The following is a 22,315-nucleotide window of genomic DNA, read 5'->3' as shown; positions in this document are numbered from 1 at the left end:
TTCACCAAAACAGTATCTATATTAATGAATTTGGAAGTGGCAACTAGTAGCTGAAGTTAGTAAGAGTTCCATTTCCTATGCTGCTGGCTACTGTCATTTCTTCTCCCCTTTTCCCACAAATAGATATCTGATCAAAAATATGTTTGTACTCTAAAATAATTGCATGTAAAACTCACTTGTCTAGTTCAGTTGTGGACTGTCAGCTTACATAAATTTAAATGATATATATAGTTTTATAAAAATATAAATTGTAAATATGTATTAATATATAAAATTCAAATATACATTAATGTAAAGATATAAAATGAAATATATAATATGTTATGGTAGATATTACATAATGAAGTTTTTCCTACTTTAAAAGTATGACGACTTCAGAGAGGTCCAAATGGCTATATCAGGCACTCGAACGATTGGCTTTGTCCTCGGTTGATCCATTGCCTTTTTCTTAATAACTATTTTATAAATATTTGCAAACACATCTGGCTCTGATCCTGAAGTCACAGAATTTTCTCTAAGCAGTGTCTGCATAGTCCAGCCAAAGATTATCAAACTGTAACTTGTTTAATTTAAAATGGACTGTATTTAATAATAATTTAGAAAATATTTTTAAAAATTAAATAGGCTTATTATAACAGCTCTTCATTTGCAGTATTTTAAAACTAACAATAATGTATTTTAACTCTCTATTAAGCAGCTCCTTTTCAATGCCTAGATTTTTCATTTGCAGTGGCTTTTGACTGACATGTGCCATGACTTCCAGCACTTAATTTAATACATTTCTAGCAAAGCTACGCAAATTGTCTCTTTGCCTGTATAATACGTCTGTGAAAAATATTAATACCTCATGACACTGAGATCAGAGGTCTAAATAAAAATTACATTTGAATAATATACAGTAGCCACACTTAAGAACTTGCCATTATTGTCTTAGCTAAATACTTACTTCATTATTTGCATTATTTCCCAAGTATTTCCTATAGCAGGGGTGGTCAAACTTACTGACCCACTGAGCAACATACAACAATCTTCAGAAGTTCGAGAGCCCAGGCGTGCCTGCTGGGGCTAGGGGCTTCTGCCCCATGGGAGGCACCTGCCAGGGCTTGGGGCTTCAGGCTCGGCCCTCTGAGGTTCCAAGCCCCAGCAGGCGTGCCCCAGGGTGAAGCCCTGAGACCCACCTCCCTGCTAGGTAGAAGCCCCTACTTCAACACCTTGCTGCAAGGCAGAGGTCCTGAGCTCCACCCCAAGTCTGGGAGGTGGAGAATGGGGGAGGAGCATGGGGGGCTCCAGGAGCCACACTTTAACTGTAAAAGAGCCGCATACAACTCATGAGCGACAGTTTGGCCACCCCGCCATATAGCAAATGGTGAGGTATTGTATCTATCTAGCCAATACAAAACAGGAAAGTTCTTCAGGTTGACCACTTTACAGTATGACCTTCAATTTTATAGCGGTCTAGAAAGAGTTCAAATATGACTGTCCATGAAATCAGAATCCCTAAATTGCAGGTCAGTTTGTATTGATATGGACATGTCTGGTTGGCTCCAGTTGAGAAAGTGAGGAGTCATTTACGTGGTCTGGTCTGTACAAGGACCATGGACTTTTGTCCCTCCCGTCACCTTGGCGGTTCAGAAGTGAGCTGTAGCTCACGAAAGCTCATGCTCAAATAAATTGGTTAGTCTCTAAGGTACCACAAGTACTCCTTTTCTTTTTGCGAATACAGACTAACACGGCTGTTACTCTGAAACTTTAAAGACCCACTCCACATCAAGAGACTCAGAGAAGAAATGTACCTCCCACAGAAAATAAAAATACCAAATTTTCTATTTTTAAAATGTAAATCAAATGTCTAGTTGTGTTTTATTTTTCCATTTATCCACACCATGTGCAGCTGAAGGCATAAAGCTACATGCATCTTAGACTTATACTAACCAACCACTAAAACATGCTGCTATTCCATCTTAATGCTGTATCTTTAGTGTAAATTCTGTATCCAGTTGTTGCTAGTGTACGTTTTTGCAATGGACTTACTAAGACTTCAACAAAACAAAAAAAAAGTTGTAATGAGAAACAACTCCAGAGATATAAAGGTATCACGATTTCCTGGAGTCTGTGGGAAAATTAATAATGAATTGGAATTATTTTAGTGCTAGTATTAAGTTAATTTAGGAGCTCATCCAAAGCCTTATTAATTTTTCCCATTGATTTCCATGGGATTTGGATCAGGCCCTTTCTGATTATTTTTCTAAAATAGTGTACTAATTTTAAAATGTAATTACTTTATAAAGTTCTACAAACCATATAACATACTAGATCTTGCAATTAAGATATGCAAAATAAAAATTTCAGACTGTTTTTCCCCACAAACCTTAGGGATGCAGTGTCTCATTCTTTTTCTACCCAGCTCACTTCATCAAATAATTATCATATTACTGACCTACTTTTAAATTTATTCACTTTTTAAATAAAGCTCTGCTTACATACTCCTAGCCATATGCCCAGTATAAGGCCAACCTAAATTTTGATCATGTCTTTTGTTTCATGTGAACTTGTTTTTATGTAAAATTAAAATTGATTACATTTCCTACACAATGAAATTATTAGCCAATGCCTAGTCATACGGAAGATCAGTTCCCATAAATGCTGTGCCCTATCTGCAAACAGTGAATGCCCTACCAGCTGCTGAACCAGATGAAAAATCCAAAGTGAGACTAAACAGATGTGTCTTGCTGCATCTTAAAGGCTGCCAATCTTGGCATTGGCAGATTATAAGAGAGTAGATCCAGAACAGAGGGATCTAAGGATGCCCTGCTTTCTAGCGCTAGGATGTCAACCCTGGGGACAGACAACAAGAGCATTCTAATTGATTGTGACTTCCACCATAGGGCATAAGTGGAGACAGAGTTGCTGAGATAGCATATGTGCTATCAGTGGTTTTTGTGGTTATCCAATACCTCTGCAGCATTTAGTGAAATGTAAAAGGTATTAATTGCTTTGTATGCTTTGACATCAGTGTTAAATGTAGATGTGTTTTTCAAGTGTGTAATGTGTAAGCATTTCGCCTTTGGCTTAATTCCTCACACTGTACACGAGCCATGCAGATATCCCAGTGCAACCACAACCTATTATGTAGTTGTCCATATACATGAGAGAGAGAAAATTATAGAAATACATAGATGTATACACATGTATAGCTGTGGCTACTGTACGTATGTAAGATAATGTGGAAAATATTTTCCAGTGCTGAATGTATGGCATATATTACTACATTTCAGGAACATTTTTTAAGGGAGGCTTACTGAATTAAAGTGATTTTGCATGTATTGTAGTACTGCCAAATATGTCGAAAGGGAGATAATGAGGAACTTCTGCTTCTTTGTGATGGCTGTGACAAAGGCTGTCATACATACTGCCATAGGCCGAAGATCACTACTATACCAGAGGGTGACTGGTTTTGTCCTGCCTGCATAGCAAAGGTAATATTAATCTTAAAGATGAATTGAAATGTTTTTGACCCTCCAGTACCTGAGTTCAGAGTTCTGTGCTTCTCCAGCAATTGCTGACAACTTGACAAACATCTAAAGTAGAGCAGCAATCTGCATGCCTTATACTGGCTTGGGTGACTATTAGGGATGCTTTCAAGTGTTGCAAGAGAAGAATAGAGTCTTAATAAAGGTGTTGGCAAAGGATATGACTTTCAGCTACTTTGTTTTTAATTGTACTCATCAGTAATTTTGCATTTAAACATAGGCTGCTACAAATTTGATATCCTAAGCATCTTTTTCTCTATTTTAAAATAAGTTTTTTCATTCACCTTTCAAACAAAGTTGATATAACTGTTGACAGACAAATGTTTCATACAGATATGCAGTATGAAAACAAATGTAGTAGTATTATGATGTTAGTGTGTCACTTCGTTCTCATATAGTGCTAATCAAAGATTATATTTCTCTCAGACAAATCTTTTACCTTCTATTGTTACAAGTAACACCTAAGGTTGCTGTATAATTACTCTGTATTTGTATTTCATAACACTTTGTTAACAATCAGTTTGGCTCTTTCTCTCACTATATTCAATCAGTTTGCGTTTTAGTTTCCATGGGTGTTTCACACAGCAATAAGGGAGAGAAACCCTATCTTTTAAAAAAAGGAAAATGGAAATGTAAAACCACAGAAATTGGCAATACAGGGAAAGGGGGGAATTCCAGGACAGTTGTAGTACCTGAAGATACTTTTAACTCATTTTTTTAAAACTGAGTTTATTTTAATATTTTGTAATAGTTTCATAGAGCATAAGGCCAGAAGGGACCATTAGATCAGCTTGTTTCACCTCCTGTATATCACAGCCTATTAAATTTCACTCTTCCCCCAGAATTCATCCCAAAAACTTGTATGACTAAAGCACAACTTGTGTTTGACTAAAGTATATTTTCCAGAAAGACATGCAGTCTTGAATTGCAGAGGTGAAGAGATGGAGAATTCACCACTTCCTTTTAATAGTGTCCCTTAACTGGTGCTTTGCCATAGACAGTGTTATGCTGTATAAAGCACCCTGTACCTTTTATCATGGGTTTCCTTCCTCCTTCCCAAATTACTGAAACATTTGGGTATAAAGGAAGCCAGAAACTAAAGGTGCAACTCAGAAAAGACTCCCAGATTTGCTGGATTTGGGTCTAAAATTCTGTAAACCCACCAAATTTATCATGATGTCTACCTTAAACTGTCAAGTATCAGGGGGTAGCTGTGTTAGTCTATATCCACAAAAACAACAAGGAGTCCGGTGGCAACTTAAAGACTAACAGATTTATTTGGGCCTAAGCTTTTGTGGGTAAAACAACCCGCTTCTTCAGATGCAGTGAAGCTTTTATGCCCAAATAAATCTGTTAGTCTTTAAGGTGCTACCGGACTCCTTGTTGTCTTTGTAGATACCTTAAACTGTAAATCAATCCAGGCAGTCTAGGTTAAAGCTCAATACAGATTTGCTGAAAACTTCATAAATCTTTTCCCTGTAACAAAAACCGAAACTGGGCAACTTTCAGCTAATTGCATGTTTTGTTATAAAACATCTGCTTTATTATGAATTTTCAGCCAACAAGTTTTATAAAGATGCATGCCAGCAATACATTTACAAATGTAACATCACCATATGTAATGGTAATACCACATTTATTTTGTATTGTAAGTACAGGGAAACACTTTTATCTAGGATACTTCTGTGTGGCAACTGATGGCAAATGTTGACATTGACTTGCTACCTCTGTAGATTAATTCCAGATAAAATAAGTGTTTAAGGGATATCAGTTTGACCAAGTTCAAGTAGGGCTTACTCAGGCAAAACTGCCATTAACTTTACTGAAGGCCTGATCCCGTGAGGAGGTAAGTGACAAAGAAGGCACTAAGCCCTCTCAGCTCCCATTAATTTAATTGCAAGTTGAGGGTAAACAGCACTTCACATGTTCAGGCCTTCAGCGAGGACATTTGGTCCATTCCCATGACTCTTCAATTGACTTGTCATCTGAAGGACCCTCCAACAGGGTCACCATTAAGTCAGCATTTTGCAACGATTGCCACATACAGGTATGTGTGTATGATACTAGAGTACTTCCCTATATTTAAAACAAGAAAAAATAGAAACCACTGTGTGGTAATAGTATAGAAAATTCATAGTCATTTATAAATCTTTGCAGTATTCTGTTTTTAAAGCTAAGGAATTCTTAGTTTTTCTAAGTTTTTTCTCCTCGTATAATTCATTCATATTCTCTGCATCTTATACAAATGGTGCAACAATGTCAGCCCTTCCAGCTTTATCAGGACCAAAATGCTTAAGCAATGTGTTTACCATTCATGCCATAGATAGGCAAATGATATAACTATTTACAGTAAGTAATGAATTCTGCATAATCATGCTCTGAAAAAATGTGTAACATACAGTTTTTTAGAGAACTAAACAGAGAACCCAGATATCAAAAAAGGCCTCCAGCATCATTATTGCTTGTAACCTGGTAATAAATAAAATACAATCAGATGTGAACACTAGACCACAAGTAGGGGACTGAAAAAATAAAATAACATTTTACAAAACCTAACACAAATGTTAGAAAATTGTGTTTTAAAGTGTCAATGAAATTGGTTTTGGGTGTATTTAAACATTTTCTTAGTATTTGCCCCCAGAATATAATAGCATTTTGTTAGTGCTTGAGAAACAAGAAGCAAAATTTACTAAATAGAGATGAATGAAGTATAGAAAGTCAATAAACAGCAAATATTATGAAATCTAAATCTGATTTTTAAAACTCTTGTTTAAATTATCTAAGATGTGTGTGTAACACAACCATTTTTAATACATAGTTTTTAGTTTGACAGTGTCTCTTTTTATTCATTGATATTATCTTAATTTTATAACACATTGGCTGGAGAATAGTTGGTTGGATGAGTTTAGGAAAACTTCAGTGTAGTCTCTTCAGTAGCTTTAGGTACTTGACTTTTAGATTTAGGAAATCCCTGTTAAGATTAGAGCGAGAATCCAGATGTAATGGGGTTTTTTGGTGCTCTCAATACCCAAACCCTGTTTACAGACTTATCAGGAAATATCTGTATAATGTTTAGTTGAGATTTTTCATTTACAGACATCCTTGGACCCTCGTTTTATCAAATAAGGGAAATTTTGGAGTTCATTATCATTGCTTAGGCAGCTAAATGAAACTTCATGAATGCAATCTATAAATCTGTTGATGTTCCCCTTTCAGCATAGGCTTGCTGGACACTTCTTGTTTTCTCAACCTGCTATGGCTCCTTTTTAAAAGGCTTTTGCATATCTGTCCTCCCCTATTCAGACGTGGGCTGTTTTTTTACATCCTGTTTATCATCCTTGAAAGATTGTGGTTCTCCCCATGGTCTTTTCAGTTTAGCTTTCAATCTTGCAATAAGATTGATCTTTAAAAGGCAGTAAGATGCAGGCATTTTCATCTCATTGTCCCTTTCACTTTGCATGAAGATGATGTGGTCCTCTGAATGAATCCCTTTGTCTAGTTGTGGAATTTCACTGTAATTAATCTACTAAATTGTTAGTCTGTTTTCTAGACCTCCGGCATCCTGGTATTAAGACTAAACTAAGGCTTTCGGAGTCTTTAATCAAGAAAGGATCTGTTAGAATTAGACAGTAGAGATGGAAAAGACCTATTCAATCATTCAGTCCTTTCCCTGTCTATATTTAGATATTTTTATAGTGTCTGTTAATACAAAATCTAGTGTTTTGTTCAGTCTAGTTTTAAAATTGCAGTGATAGGGCCGTCACCTCTTTTAGCACATTTTTCCAATGCTTCATATATCTTGCTGTCAGGAAGCTTTCAGCTTTTTAGTCTACCATGTTCACTTTCTTAGTTTCATCCCATTATTCTTATATATGTATGTATGTATGTATTTTCCTTTCTTCCATATTGTTTATACCATTCATGTATTTGTAGACTTCCTTTGTGTTCTCCCTTCATTGTCTTTGCCACACTATACATATTTAACTCTTCTAATCTTTCTGCATAAAGCAATCAATTCCTTGTCTACTGACCTTTAAATAAAAATCTTTATCTTCCACAATATTCAATGTCTTTCCAGTAGTATTGGTCAGAAACAAATGCAGTATTCCAGGTGTGGTTGTACCAAAGCCATTTAGAGGAAGACCATTACTTCACCAGCCTTTTAATCTTTTTGAACATGTAGTCTGAAATTGTATTTTTTTGCCCATTATATATATAGCTTCAGTCTCTCTCTGGTCATTCGATTACAGATCTAAAAGTCACAATATTATAACAAACAATCTTCAAAAACAGACTTCAACGAGAGACTTCTGAATTGGAATTCATTTGCAAACTGGATACAATTAACTTAGGCTTGAATAAAGACTGGGAGTGGATGGGTCATTACACAAAGTAAAACTATTTCCCCACGTTTATTCCCCCCACCCCCGCTGTTCCTCAGACATTCTTGTCAACTGCTGGAAATGGCCCATCTTGATTATCGCTACAAAAGGTCCATCTCTTCCCCCCCATCCCCTCCCCACTGGTAATAGGTCACCTTACCTGATCACTCTCTTTACAGTGTGTATGGTAACACCCATTGTTTCATGTTTTCTGTGTATATAAATCTCCCCACCGTATTTTCCACTGAATGCATCCGATGAAGTGAGCTGTAGCTCACGAAAGCTTATGCTCAAATACATTTGTTCGTCTCTAAGGTGCCACAAGTACTCCTTTTCTTTTTTCTTAGAGCTTTAAAGAATTCCAATGGACTTTTGAATTAAGACTGTAGCCAAGATTTTTCCAAAGAGCCTAGTGATATTTTTTTGCCTCAACTTTTATGTGCTCAACTTTAAGATGCCATAAAGTGGCCTGGTGGCTTTTAGAGCATGGTTGTTCAATATCTTCTGGAAATCAGGTGCCTTTATAATGTTCTAAATTGAGGACCCAGAATTCCTAATCACTTCTGAAAATATTGGCCTATGAATTATACAGTCTACGACCTTCAGAGATCAAAAAGAATTAAGTGATCTACCTGTTCTCTGTTTATCATACTAAATGCAGCGATTGTATTTTGATACTGTTTAGTGTGTCAGACCTTCATGGGTTTTCTGTTGACAAATAATACAAACTTCTGTGTAATCTGGTTATGTTTTGTTACATACTTGGATTCTCTCTATTGTAGGCAAGTGGTCAAACCCTAAAAATAAAAAAACTTCAAATCAAAGGGAAAAAAAGTAATGAACAAAAGAGAGGCAGGAAATTGTCTTTAACAGGAGATACGGAGGATGAAGACTCTGCAACTACAAGCAGCTCTTTAAAAAGAGGAAAAACAGACCCCAAAAAAAGAAAAATAGATGAAAATATTTCTAACCAATTAAAACAAGAAAGCTTCACTCCTACGAAGAAACCTAAAAGAGATGAATCCAAGGACCTGGCTATATGCAGGTACTGTCTGCCTGTCTTTTGTGAGATATTTGTTGAAGCCAAATAGTACCTGCTGCTCTGTTAGTGTGCTTGTAGTAGAGAGAGCACAGAGGCCTGTTCCCTATGGTGCCTCACACAGGAGGCAGTAATAATTAGATTACAGCCATTTGGGACTGCAAGTGTGTGTGGTGGGAGTACCCAGCTAAAGTTACCTGTTACAACACTTGTATCCTCATGAGAGTGTAGCAAGGTGGGGTGTAGCTATGAAATCCTACCCCCTTTTTTCCTGTGTGCTAAAAAGAGCTGGCAGGGGGACACTGAGGAGAGAAGTGTTGACTACAACTTTCTAAAGATGTAGGAAATCCAGATGCCCAGCACATGCCAAAGAAGCATTCTGCCCCACAAACGGCCCCACCATTCCTGTGGTGCACCTTTTCCCCTTGCTGGTTGGCTCTCACTGGCAAGTGGCATAATTAAGCCTTTAGACTGTTTTAGAAAGTTAGTAGCACTTGTTTGATTTGCATAGACGTAAATGAGCTATGTTAAAGATCACCCTGTGGAAAATTTACATGGATACATTGTATTCTGTTTGAAAAAATAATTTGAATTTCTTCCTGGAGAACTAACTTTAAAGCAGGGGTTCTCAAACTGGGGATCGGGACCCCTCAGCGGGTTGTGAGGTTATTATATGGGGGGTTGCAAACTGTCAGCCTCCACCCCAAACCCCGCTTTGCCTCCAGCATTTATAATGGTGTTAAATATATAAACAAGTATTTTTAATTTATAAGGGGAGTCGCATGCAGAGGCTTGCTATGTGAAAGGGGTCACCAGTACAATAGTTTGAGAACCACTGCTTCAAAGAGATATAAATGATAAACTGAGCATTAATGAGAAATGTTACTTATTGAGTGCGTTATGCACTATACATGACAATATTATGCTCTCCCTAGTAAAGTTAGAGTGACAACATGTTGTGAATGTACATGACAGTGAACATCCTGTGCAAATGAGCCAACAGCTGAAGGTATTGATTTAAAATCTTGTTTTATTCAGCATGATCCTGTCTGAACTGGAAACTCATGAAGATGCATGGCCTTTTCTACTTCCTGTAAACTTGAAACTTGTTCCTGGTTATAAGAAGGTTATTAAAAAACCTATGGACTTTTCCACCATCAGAGAGAAGCTAAGCAGTGGACAGTAAGTAAACATATTGTACATTACATTTGTGAATGTTCAGCAAAAAAATTAAAATGACACAATCAACTTGAAATCTAGTAATTTTAAAAACAAGGAATTAAAAGTAATTTCAGATGCTGTTTGTGCCCTGGAGTTCCCCTGCTAATTTTTATGGTTCCTCACAATTTCATGTTTTATAAATATTTCTCTCTTCCCTGTTCCTATGTGAAATACCCTTTCAAACATCATGGGAAGCTGAGAAACAAACTTCACAGAGAAAACAGTAAAACTGACTGTTCACAAAGTGCTCTAAATGCACAAAATAACCCTGAAAAATCAATGATTTATTTATTTCAGTTGTAGTAGTCTTTTGAGTTACTTGTGTGTTTGTTTTTGCTTTTGTTTTTTAATTTCAAGACAGGAATGTGATTTTTAAGTAGACATCTTTTTAAGTATTAGTGTACATTGGTTATAATTAATTCCAAAGCTACGTACTAGAGGAAAGCATGAAACATTACAACAAATAGTGGTTAATTGTTTCATAGTCCTTTTGTTAGAGAAATTTAAAATAAATAACGGGAACAATTATTTACCCCTTCCGCTGACTCTTTTTCAATTCACATGGAAAGATCTCAGATGTCATTTCTCTCCACTTTGCATTGCTGCAATCTTAAGAACCAACACTGAAGCAACTTTCAGCCAAGGAGGAAGAGAGAGACTCACTTAGGAGTCCATTAGCTCCATTCAGAACAGGCTGTGGAGGGTTTGCTAGGGTAATGCAAGGCACTCTCCCACATTTAGCTGAATTTGATCCTATGACAGATTTAAACACACACACACTCTCTTATTAAAATGTACAACTATAAGCCTTTCTTTTCAACCATTCCTCTTAATAATCAATGACTACTATAGGTAATACTTTATAGTAGTACTATAGGTCTGGCATGCTGTAGAGTCACTGGGCCAGAACAGGCAATGCAAAGAATACCAAAGAAACAGAAAATTGGATTCTGCCTGTTAATGCTACTAAACTTGCCACCCAATAGATTATGATGGAAATATAGCCTGAAATTCCCACGGATGTCATGGAGTCCTCACTGCAACCAACCAAATTCAGAAGTAAAATGTTTTGCTTTTACTATACTGTAGGTATTTGTGAAGTTAAATAAAATATTAAGAAATTACTATTATGCATAGGTGATCACAGATGACAGGAAAGCACACTGATTTACAGTATCAGGCCGTTAAGAATATAATTTATGTGTTGACAAACTAACTTTCATCCACAAAATGCTAAAGTAATATTATGTACCTGTTTTTCCACTGCCTTGCACCTTATGTAGTCATTTACACTAGTGCAAAGTAGTTGTAAAATGCACCCAACAACATGAGTGTAGAATTCTGAGTAGGTAACATCTTGTGCCCATTTTGCGCTGGTGTAAATATCAGAGTACAAGGCAGTGGCAAGTGACAGCCCTTAAGGCCTGGTCTACACACTAAGTGTACCAGTTTAGCTAAAGGTGTTGTATTTAAACTGCTTTAGGCCTAGTCTTCACTTAAAAATTAGATCTACTTAGCTACGTTGCTCAGGGTGTGAAAATGTTCACGTCCAAAATGCAGTAGTTAAGTCAACCTAACCCATAGTGTAGATGCTGCTAAGTTGATAGAAGAATTCATCTATCATCAGCCTCGCTACCACCTCTCCAAGAGGTGGATTCACTACGTCGATGGAAAAACCCTTTCCGTCGATATAGGAAGCATCTACACCATTGTGCTACAGTGGCACAGCTATAGCGCTGCATCTGTATTAGCTGTAGTTTAGACATGCCAATAGTTAAACTATTGCAGCTTTTCTGTGTTGAGATTATAATGTTGGTTTAAACCCTGGTTTATATTGGTTTAATTTGCAACTATAATTTCCATGTGCAAGCTGATAAATGGATACAATCCAGGTTTTAACCAGTATGAGTGGCCACACAGGGTAAGCACTAGTTTAAATTGTTTTTTAAAGCTATTTAAGTGAAACTGGTGCAAATTCTGTTTAGGCAATCCATAAATATTCAACTTAAACCCACAGAAGTAAGGGAATCTTCATTCTTAACTCATTCTCACACCTAAGACTTGAAGCACAGATGGTGCCTGACTCTGGATTCCTTACTTAGAGAAAACTCTTGTTAAAACCAGTGGAAGATTTACTTGAATGAGGATTACATACTTGGCCCATGGACTGAGGATTATACATTGTATTTGTGCAAGATTTTTCCGTACCTCGGCACAAGTCATGTTATGGATTTAGTTTCATATTTGCCTGATTCCTTTTTCTTTTTTAAAAAACTGGTTTAATATTGAAAACAGTGCTTTGAAGTAATGAGGTGATGGTTAGACAACTCAGAAGAGTTGACTTCAGCATCTCATATATCCAAACCAGTACCAAAAATGAAGTACAGCATTAAATAAGTCTTTTAAAAGTCATATAAAAGTAGGTCACAGGATTTTTACAAATATATCCAAATAATTCAATAAGCCTTATTGACTCTGAAATCAGTTTTCTCTCTATCTAGTTATTTTATATTTGCCTATTGCTGTGGTATCTGCACGTCAGTTGTTATAGTGCTATTCCATACTATGAGCCACTAAGATGCATATACAAATGTGCTTATTAAAAAAGGTTAATGCAATGTATGCATCACCTTTTCAAACGTCAATAACTCATGCAATCAAATGTACATAATATCAAGAAGGCTTAAATCAGATTATGGACTGAGAAAATAGCAGAATATACTTTTTTCAATGTAGTACATTGATATCCAAAAAAAAACAACAAACCCCTTTTGAATAGTAGAATTCTCCTTTGTTTACGGGATCACTCACTGTCACAATGCATCAGTACCCTCCATGTGATAAGGATCTAGGACTAAATTTCAAGTAGTGGACCAAATCATAAAGTGGAAGTACAGTCTAGCTCATAGGAAAAATGTGCTCCAGTGGCATAAGGCTGAGGAACAAAATCTTCAGCATATCCATGTTACAAGCTAGAATATCTGCAAGTGGCCCATTAGTAGCTACTTGATCTGGAAGGGGGCTAGTGATTTATGGAGGTCTGGGCCTGTACCACTGGAAGTTAATTGGAGCTTTGTCACTGACTTTTCTGGTGCAGGATTGTCCCCTGCTAGTGAGGTCAGATCCACAGGATATACAAATACAGAGGTGCAGAGATGCTTGGGCACTTTCCTTGTTGCTTGGGGTTACCAGTACAATGGAAATGCAACATTCTTGTTCAAGTAGTGTCACTATGGCTGCCCCACAGTGGGTGCCCCACTGTGTTTGCATCCCTGAGCTGCTGACAGCAGTGTCCGCTATGCCTGCACATGCACTGTCTCTCCTTGTGCTGCGCAACAAGGCTAATCCGTATGCGCAGGCTAACCCCCTCAGTTCCTTCTCAACTGCCCCTGGTTAGAGACAGAGCTATTTGCAATTCATTAGGAACATTACTTTCTATTTCTATTTATATAGTTAGTCTGTCTCTTAGTGTAGTTGTAGTTTTTTCTAGACCCCATTTTTCTCTTAAAGTAAAATAAAAAATTAAAATTAAAAATACTTTAACCCCCTCCTTTCCACGTGCTTTTCTTCCTTCTTGGTGACCTTTCCCTTATGGGGTATGCCTGGTTCACCGGGCTTCAAGAAGTGCCTTACTTGCAAGAAGGCAATCCCTATTGCAGACAAGCATTCCCAGTGCATTCGCTGCCTTGAGGAAGGCTACATCCACCAGACATGTGGTCTCTGCCAGCAGCTCAGGCCATTTTCACATAAGGATAGAGAGCTCCGACAGAAGATTATCTCAGGATCTGCACCACAAGTCACCTGGCAGACGTGAGTCTTCCCCACAGCCCTCTACATCTAAAGGCTGTGGGTCGAAGAAGCAAGCTGGTGACCCTTCCCACACGTCATTAAAGAAGAAGGCAGGAAGCCGCTGTAGTGAGCCCCGAGATAGCTGTAACCAATCCTCATCACACTGGGTATCTTTGGTTCGGTCAGCACTGAGACCTTCCCAGTCTGGTACCCACGGCTCACAGAAACAACAGCAGCTAGTACCATTGACATGCCCATGGACCTGATGGGTACAGTCATCAGCACTGAGGGACAGGACTAAGCACTGCGCTAAAAAGGCACTCCTGATACATGAGTCTGTATCAGTACCATCATCAACACCTTATCTGGCACTGGAGTGACCAGTATGGACAAGATCCCTGTCTCCCCCAGTACCGCCATTGGTACCGGTGGAACTCCAGAGACCTCCACGTATTGGACGTACCAGAGTCCCTACTTCTCAGTATTGGGAGGCTCAGTGTGGAGGTCCGCTTAGCATGGGAATCATCTCCGCTGCCATGCCATGCTCTCCCGCCCTTTAGTGAAGTGTAAGACAGTGAGCCAGAGGAGGCGTCGTCACAGTACTCCTCTCAGGCTCTGTATGGTGCCCAACATCAGCAGGGCTCCAGAGTATACCCTCAGATGGCTCCACCTCCGCCATCTTGGAATGGCCATCCATGGGAACCACCACTGGTTTCTATGCCGCCGCCACCACCCCAGTGGCCATAATAGGACCCTTGGGCGGCATATCACCAGCATGCCTCTCAAGAGTCGAGCCTCACCCGAGAATCCTTGAGGCACATCCCCTTGGCCGCAACATCCGCAGCTTCGGCACCTCCAAAAGACATCATGGAGGAACATGGAGGCGGTGCCGAGGAAGAAGTGTCCCCACAGACTATATCCTTTTCCTCCCTGAGTGAATCTGTCATGCCTTCCCCACCATCTCTGGCTGACGACTTTTGTCTCTTCCAGGGTTTGGCAAAGACCGTTGCAGACACTCTCCAAATACCACTGGAAGAAGTCAAGGACACCCACCATGATCTCCTTGACATTCTCTATTCATCCTCTTCTTCAAAGATCATGCTTCCTATTAACGAGGCCATCTTGGTCCTGGCAAGGACCATCTGGCAAACCCCAGCATTGGTAGCACCTACCTGCAAGCAGGCAAACAAAAAATATGTCTCAGCTAAGGAATCTGAATTCCTCTTCTCCCACCCTCCACCCAACTTCATTGTGGTAGACCCTGTCAAATCCCGTGGCAGTCAATGCTTGTGGCTGCCAATGCCAGATGAGGTCCACTCCCTACAATAGGGACTGGAAGCACCTGGACCTTTTTGGAAGAAAAGCATAATCCTTGGCCACGCTTTGATTCTGTATAGCCAACTACCAAGCCCTCATGGTGAAATATGATTATATAAATTATTCAAAACTGAATGATTTTATTGAACAGCTGCCAGAGTCACATTGTGACCAATTTCAGGCCATTATCCAGGAGGGCCAGTTAGTGGCAAAGACGACACTGCAATCGTCCCTTGACACAGCTGACACAGTGGCTATGTCCATCTCCGCAGTGGTGGTGATGCGATGAGCGTCATGGCTCCATCTGTCGGGCTTCTCAAAAGAGGTACAGTCAACTGTTGAAGATCTTCCTTCTGAAGGCACAAAGCTCTTCAAAGAAAATACTGATGGCCTCCATTCATACCTTGAAGGACTCTGACCGCTCTCTGTTTGCTGGGCATCTACACACGAGGACAAAAACGGAGATTTAGTCCCCAGTCCCTGTATAGACTATGCACATTCCAATATCCAGCTCAAAGCCCGTACGAACTTCAGAGAAAGGAAAATTATGTCTAATTTTCTAGGCATAAACCATTTGGGTCACAATCTTCCTTGTCCCAGTTGTCTACATCCAAATACCAATTTTGACAGGCTAGTTGCAGCGTCGATAGACCACGCCCCCCCAACTACTATGTCTGACCAATGCTTTTACACCCATTGGGCCACCAATTAGCATCATTTCATAGTGCCTGGGAACACATAATATTGGACCAATAGGTTTTAGAGATCGTTCCCACTGGGTACTCCATCCATTTTACCTCCCTACCCCCCTCCACAACACCCTTTCCCATCCGTATTCGGGGACCCTTCTCATGAGAGTTTACTACTACAAGAGATAGATTGCCTCCTCCAGTTACGAGCCATAGAACAGGTACCTCAAAATCTTCAAGCAAAGGGTTCTACTCTCGGTATTTCCTAATACCCAAGAGGAGGGGAGGCCGGAAACCCATACTAGACCTCAGAGCTCTCAACATGTTTGTCAAAGCTCAAAAATTCAAGATGGTTGCTCTAGCAACAGTCATTCCAGTGTCAGAACAGGGAGACTGGTTTTTGGCCGTTGATCTTCTGGACGCCTACTTTCATATCTCACAGACGATTTCTCAAATTCACTCTAGGACAAAACCACTACCAGTACACAGTGCTCCCCTTTGTACTATCATCAGCCCTGAGAGTATTTTCCAAGGTTCTCTCAGTAGTAGTCATGCACTTACGCTCCCAGGGGATCATGGTTTACCCGTATCTGGACGATTGTCTCCTCAGAGCCCCATCTCTCCTAGAGATTCTCACCAAAACTACAGTATGCCTGTTTACAGAATTGGTTCTACAGATCAACGCCCAGAAGTCAACCTTTATTCCAGTACTGTGTCTGGAATTCATAGGCACAGACCTTGACTTGCTACAGGCCAGAGCTCTGCTACCTCAACACAGATTTCTATCCTTGGTCACACTCATAGAGGCCGTACAAAGAAGCCCACAAAGATCAACCAGATCCTGCCTCCAACTCTTGGGGCATATGGCAGCGAGCACAGCGGTGATACCATATGCCAGGCTTCACATGCGATGGCTTCAGATGGGGTTCAGCTCAGTTCGCAGACCACAGGGACAGGTTAGAGAAACCCGTCACTACCCTCCAGGATCAAAAACTCCTTAAACTGGTGGAAAGGCCCAGCCAACCTTTGCAGAGGGATTCCCTTCTCGCAACCTCACCCTTCAGTTCTTCCCACCACTGATGTATTGCTCATAGGATGGGGTGCACATCTAAATGACCTCACCACATAAGGCAAATGGTCACCCATGGAAATCTCCCTTCACATCAATCTCCTCGAGGTCCGCCTGCACCCACTTCCTGCTGTTGATCAAAGGATCACACACAAGAATTCTAACGGAGAACATAGCTGCATATACTACATAAATTGACAAGGGGGACCAAGTCACCCTCCCTTTGTATAAAAGCAATGAGACTATGGAACTGGTTTATCTCCCATGATGTCACACTGTCAGCAGCCTACCTTCTGGGCACACAGCATTCCATAGTGGACAGCCTGTCACAAATTCCCACATGACCATGAGTGGGAGCTAGACCTAGTCGTACTTCACAATCTATTCAGGAGATGGGTGACGCTGACCACAGACTTGTTCACCACTTACCTGAATAATGTCCACACTACTGCTCCAGAGTGGGAATAGGAAAACATACCTTGGGCGATGCTCTCCTCTTTCCCTGGACATCCTTTACACCTTTCCTCCTTTTCCCCTAGTATTGAAGGTCCCTGCTGAAAATAAAAAGAGACAGCATACGTCATTCTGATCGCTCCTACTTGGCTGAGACAGACCTGGTATCCTTACCTGTCATAGCTCGCAATGTGCCTGCTGATCTCTCTCCCAGTCACTCCGAACCTTCTCTCCCAGGACAGAGGATGTAATCTGCATCCCAGCTTTGGGGTTCTCCACTTCAAAGCATGGCTTCTTCTTAGTTCAAACACCTAGAAAGCTCCTGTTCAAAAGAGGTGCAAGAGATATTATTACACAGTAGAAAGTCCTCGACACAACGTACCTACCTGCAAAAATGGTCCAGGTTTTGGATTTGGTGTGCTTCCCAACAAATCTCCCCGACATCCTTGACTCTTTCATGTACCTTAGATTATGCACTAAAAAAAATTGGGGCTATCTCTGAGTTCTCTGAGTCCACCTAGTGGTTATAACAGCCTTCCATCAACCAGTAGAGGGATACTTGGTGCTGTCACACCCGACTATTAAAAGGTTCCTCTAGGGTATAATAAACCTCTTCCCACCACCTCAACTTCCTACTTCCACATGGAACCTAAACCTGGTACTGAAAGGACTGACTAGGCCTCGCTTCAAACCCATGGCCACCTGTTTGCTAATGTACCTCTCAATGAAAATGGCCTTCCTGGTAGCGATCACCTCTGCTAGGAGAATAGGAGAAATAGTGGCTCTGATGGCACAGTATTCTTTTGAGACGAGGTTACTCTCAGGGCACATCTGAAATTCATTCCCAAAGTAACCTCCCTATTTCACATGAACCAATTACACCTCTACCCCGCTATAACGTGACCCGATAGAACACGAAATTGGATATAACGCGGTAAAGCAGTGCTCCATGGGGGAAGCTGCGCACTCAGGTGGATCAAAGCAGGTTCGATATAACACGGTTTCACCTATAACGCGATAAGATTTTTTTGGCTCCCAAGGACCGCGTTATATCAGGGTAGAGGTGTAATTCATCTTCCAATCTTCTACCCCAAGCGTCACTGAGACAACAGGGAGGTTGTATTACATACACTAGATATCAGGAGAGCCCTAGCCTTCTACCTGGACAGTATGAAGGTTTTCAGGAAGTCTTTTCCTGTCCATCATGGAAAGAGCCAAGGGCTCAGCAATATCAGCCCAAAGAGCTCCAAGTGAGCTCAAACTGTATCAGACACCATTACCAAGTTTGCAGTATGACCCCTTCAGATACTATTCATATATTCTCCACAAGGTCGAGCTCCTCATCCGTTGGCTTTTTCAAGAATGTCCCCATCTCAGAGATCTGTAGAGTGGCGACATGGGTGTCAGTCCACATCTTCGCAGAACATTATGCAATCACTGGGGACTCCGCCTTTGATGCCATCTTCAACTCCAGAATGCTGTCATCTATAATTGACTTGACTCCAAAGTCCCAGCCCTCCAGAAGAGATACTGCTCAGGAGTTGCCTACAGTGGAGCACCCATAGGGACACTACTTGAAGAAGTTGTTACTCACCTTGTGCAGTAACGATGGTTCTTTGAGATTTGTGTCCCTATGGGTGCTCCACAACCTGCCATCCTCCGCTCTACTTCGGAATTCTTGTCAATGACTCTGCGGTAGGGAAGGAACTGAGGGGGGTTAGCTCCCGCACACTGACTAGCTTAGTGGCACAGCACAAGGAGAGACAGTGCACGTGCAGGCCTAATGGACACTGTAACCGAAGTTCTCCAGTCAGCAGCGAAGGGACGCAGACACGTCTACAGTGGAGCTACCTATAGAAAGACACATCTTGAAGAACCATCGTTACTGCACAAAGTGAGTAACTTCTTTCCGTTGCTTAGTCTAGCTCAGGATTTGGCACACTGTGAGATCAGTAAGGTTAAGACAAGACTTGCATATGATAATTTACAATATTGCATTTACATTTTAGTTTATTAACATCCAATCCATTTTACTGAAGGCATCCAGATGTATAGTTGGGACATTGTTTTTTCTCTCTCCCTCACCCCTTCTCATTCTCACGCTCACAGAAATATAAAGCAATGCTGTTGTAACCCTCCAGTTACTCAATGGGACAATCTCTTACATTACATGAGGTATGTCTACACAGCAGAGAAAAACCCATGGCTGGCCCTTGTCAGCCAACTCAGGGTCGCGGGGCTTGGGCTGTGAGGGGCTGTTTCATTGCTGTGTAGACTTCCAGGCTCGGGCGGGAGCCCGAACTCTGGTACCCTTCCATCCTGCAGCTCGAGGCCCAGGAGCCCCAATTGGCTGGCATAGGCTAGCTGCAGGTTTTTCTTTGATATGTAGACATACCCATATGGGTCTGTATGCTGTACAGATTGCTATCACAAGAAAAGTAAATGGAACTCTTTAGTCCACTTAGAACAGTCAGTGATGCAGCCAAATAAGGTAGAAGTAAAATGGGAATAATTCCTGATTATTTTAACCAGAAAACTATTGAGGGAAGAGCGTTGGTTGAAAATTGGTGTTGGTTCTATTATAGACGTGGGATTCTCCCTTCTAGACTACTTTCTGCAAACATCAAAAACAAAAATAGAAATGATCATTTTTGCTCTAAAGACTATTTTCCTGGAATTAGTTAATATTAAAACTAGAAATGTCAAAATTATAACTGAGATGTACAGTATATACTGAAAAAAGAAAAGGAGGACTTGTGGCACCTTAGAGACTAACCAATTTATTTGAGCATGAGCTTTCGTGAGCTACAGCTCACTTCATCAGATGAAGTGAGCTGTAGCTCACGAAAGCTCATGCTCAAATAAATTGGTTAGTCTCTAAGGTGCCACAAGTCCTCCTTTTCTTTTTGCGAATACAGACTAACACGGCTGTTCCTCTGAAACCTGTCAGTATATACTGAATATTTCATGGTCACCTGTACATTAATTTGTATTTTTACATTCCCTTCTGATGTATGTAGATTGTTGTTTTTTTCCCCCAGGATTCTCAGTGTTCCAAAAAAAACCTTACCCTCTCTGTTCTTTCAGGTACCCTAATCCTGAAGCATTTTCTCTAGACATCAGGCTTGTTTTTGACAACTGTGAAACCTTTAATGAAGATGATTCTGACATAGGCAGGGCTGGCCACAACATGAGGAAATATTTTGAAAAGAAATGGACAGAGATTTTCAAAGTGAGCTGAATTTATGAGAACTCAGTTGTTTTTTTTTTTTTCCTTAAACAAGGACAAATGAGACCAGCAATGTGAACTGTATTTACATAAAAAGTGCAAGGCACACACATAACTAATGACTGTTTTTTTTTCCTTAAAGAGAAGTATCGCAGAAGAGTGATACTAATTCTAAAGGCTTCACTCCTACAGCAACCATGGCCCTTGGTTATTGGTTTGTGTGTTTTATCAAACTAATTTAGGTAGAACAGGGAAGCACACCCAAAGAATTTCAAAGAAAGGGGTGTTATAGTGCAATAGCAATTTAAAATATATCAAAACGCACTGAATATTCAACCACCAGAGCTCTACTTGGGGAAATGGTTCTCTTTTCCCTTTCAATAAATATCTATTTTTCATTTTTTTACTTTGTAGGTTATTTTTTAGTGAATGTATTTAATTTTATGAATTATTTATGATTAAACAGCATCCAGAATCTTCGTTTTCTGTGAAAAGGAAGAATTAGAAAAATTGCTTTAAATCTTGAAAATACAACAAGGAATGTTTTAAAATATAAAACAAAGCCAAGTAAAACTGTTTACACTGATGTGCTATAAAAGCACTAAAAGTTAAAACTTTACTGTAGAGTTACAAGTACATTTATATATATATATGTTGCTGCATCACTTGTGTAGTAAAATTGTATTTGAAGACAGTGAAGAAAATTTGAGACATATGTATATACTGTTCATTATTGTTTATATTATGTCTTGTTTTAAATATGTATGATGTGTACATATTATTTGCAGACATTATTGTTTATGCCTTAGAAGGACTGTAGCATTTTATTTTAGTCTGAAGGTAATTATAGCTATACTGCTTGTACAGTAATTATCCTCTACCAACACTGTGGTCTCCTTAATCTTGGTAGTGCCTGCCTTTAAAACAGGGTGTAGGGGATATTAGTTTTCCATTTTTCTATTTTGTTATATAATTTCAAGCCACCAGGGCCTCAGATTTAAGTATAATCATTTGTATCCATGTGAAATAAAATTGTGACAATTTCTTACGCACACAGTATTTTTTCATAGAAACATTTCCCTCCATTTGCCTTGCCACAGAAATAACAAAAGACATTTGTAACCACTGTGTTTTATCTACTGTGTGTTGTGGTGGCCTGTTGGAGGCAGATAGATCAGAATTTTTTTTTTTGTACGTATGTAAGAGTACTTGAAGCTTTATTTAAAACAAAAACGTTGTGGAAAAGGTAGCATTCTTTTTTCTTTTCTTTTTTTATAGGAGTGTTATTTTTCACTAGTATGTGTGGCACGGATACAATAAAAGACTGTTTTGCAAACCAGTTTTTCTTGGTTATTTAGTACTCGAGATATATGTATAAAAGAAATATTGAAAAATGGGGATAATAATCTTACCCATCTACCTCTTAGGAGTATTAAGATTGATTAATATTTGTACGGTTATATGTTAAAATGTTTTATATGTTAAGTGTGATGATAAATATATATATTATATACTAGCAAAAACTCTCTGTGTGTGTGTGTGTATATATATATACACACACACGCGCACAGTTTTTACCAGTGTATCTGTCTCTCTG

General features: G+C 39.6%; 1 protein-coding gene across 27 annotated transcripts in view; it reads left to right on the top strand.

Moving 5' to 3' along the window:
- BAZ2B (bromodomain adjacent to zinc finger domain 2B) overlaps nt 1–22,057 on the top strand; it is a 353,401-nt gene extending 331,344 nt beyond the window's left edge. For 26 of the 27 annotated variants that reach the window (XM_073305568.1, XM_073305567.1, XM_073305566.1 and 23 more), the window contains 4 exons: nt 3,330–3,476; nt 8,695–8,957; nt 9,990–10,133; nt 20,577–22,057. In XM_073305568.1, coding sequence (XP_073161669.1) covers nt 3,330–3,476; nt 8,695–8,957; nt 9,990–10,133; nt 20,577–20,730 — 708 coding nt within the window. In that variant the 3' untranslated portion in view covers nt 20,731–22,057. Of the gene's footprint in view, nt 1–3,329; nt 3,477–8,694; nt 8,958–9,989; nt 10,134–20,576 lie in introns of those variants that run through there. The other variant, XM_073305588.1, reaches the window with a different exon arrangement.
- Nucleotides 22,058–22,315: the final 258 nt, after the last annotated feature.

This window comes from Lepidochelys kempii, chromosome 11 (genome assembly GCF_965140265.1).
Source record: "Lepidochelys kempii isolate rLepKem1 chromosome 11, rLepKem1.hap2, whole genome shotgun sequence".
Lineage (NCBI taxonomy): Eukaryota > Metazoa > Chordata > Testudines > Cheloniidae > Lepidochelys > Lepidochelys kempii.
The sequence above is the reverse complement of the archived record's forward strand: the minus strand, read 5'-3'. Positions and strand labels throughout refer to the sequence as shown.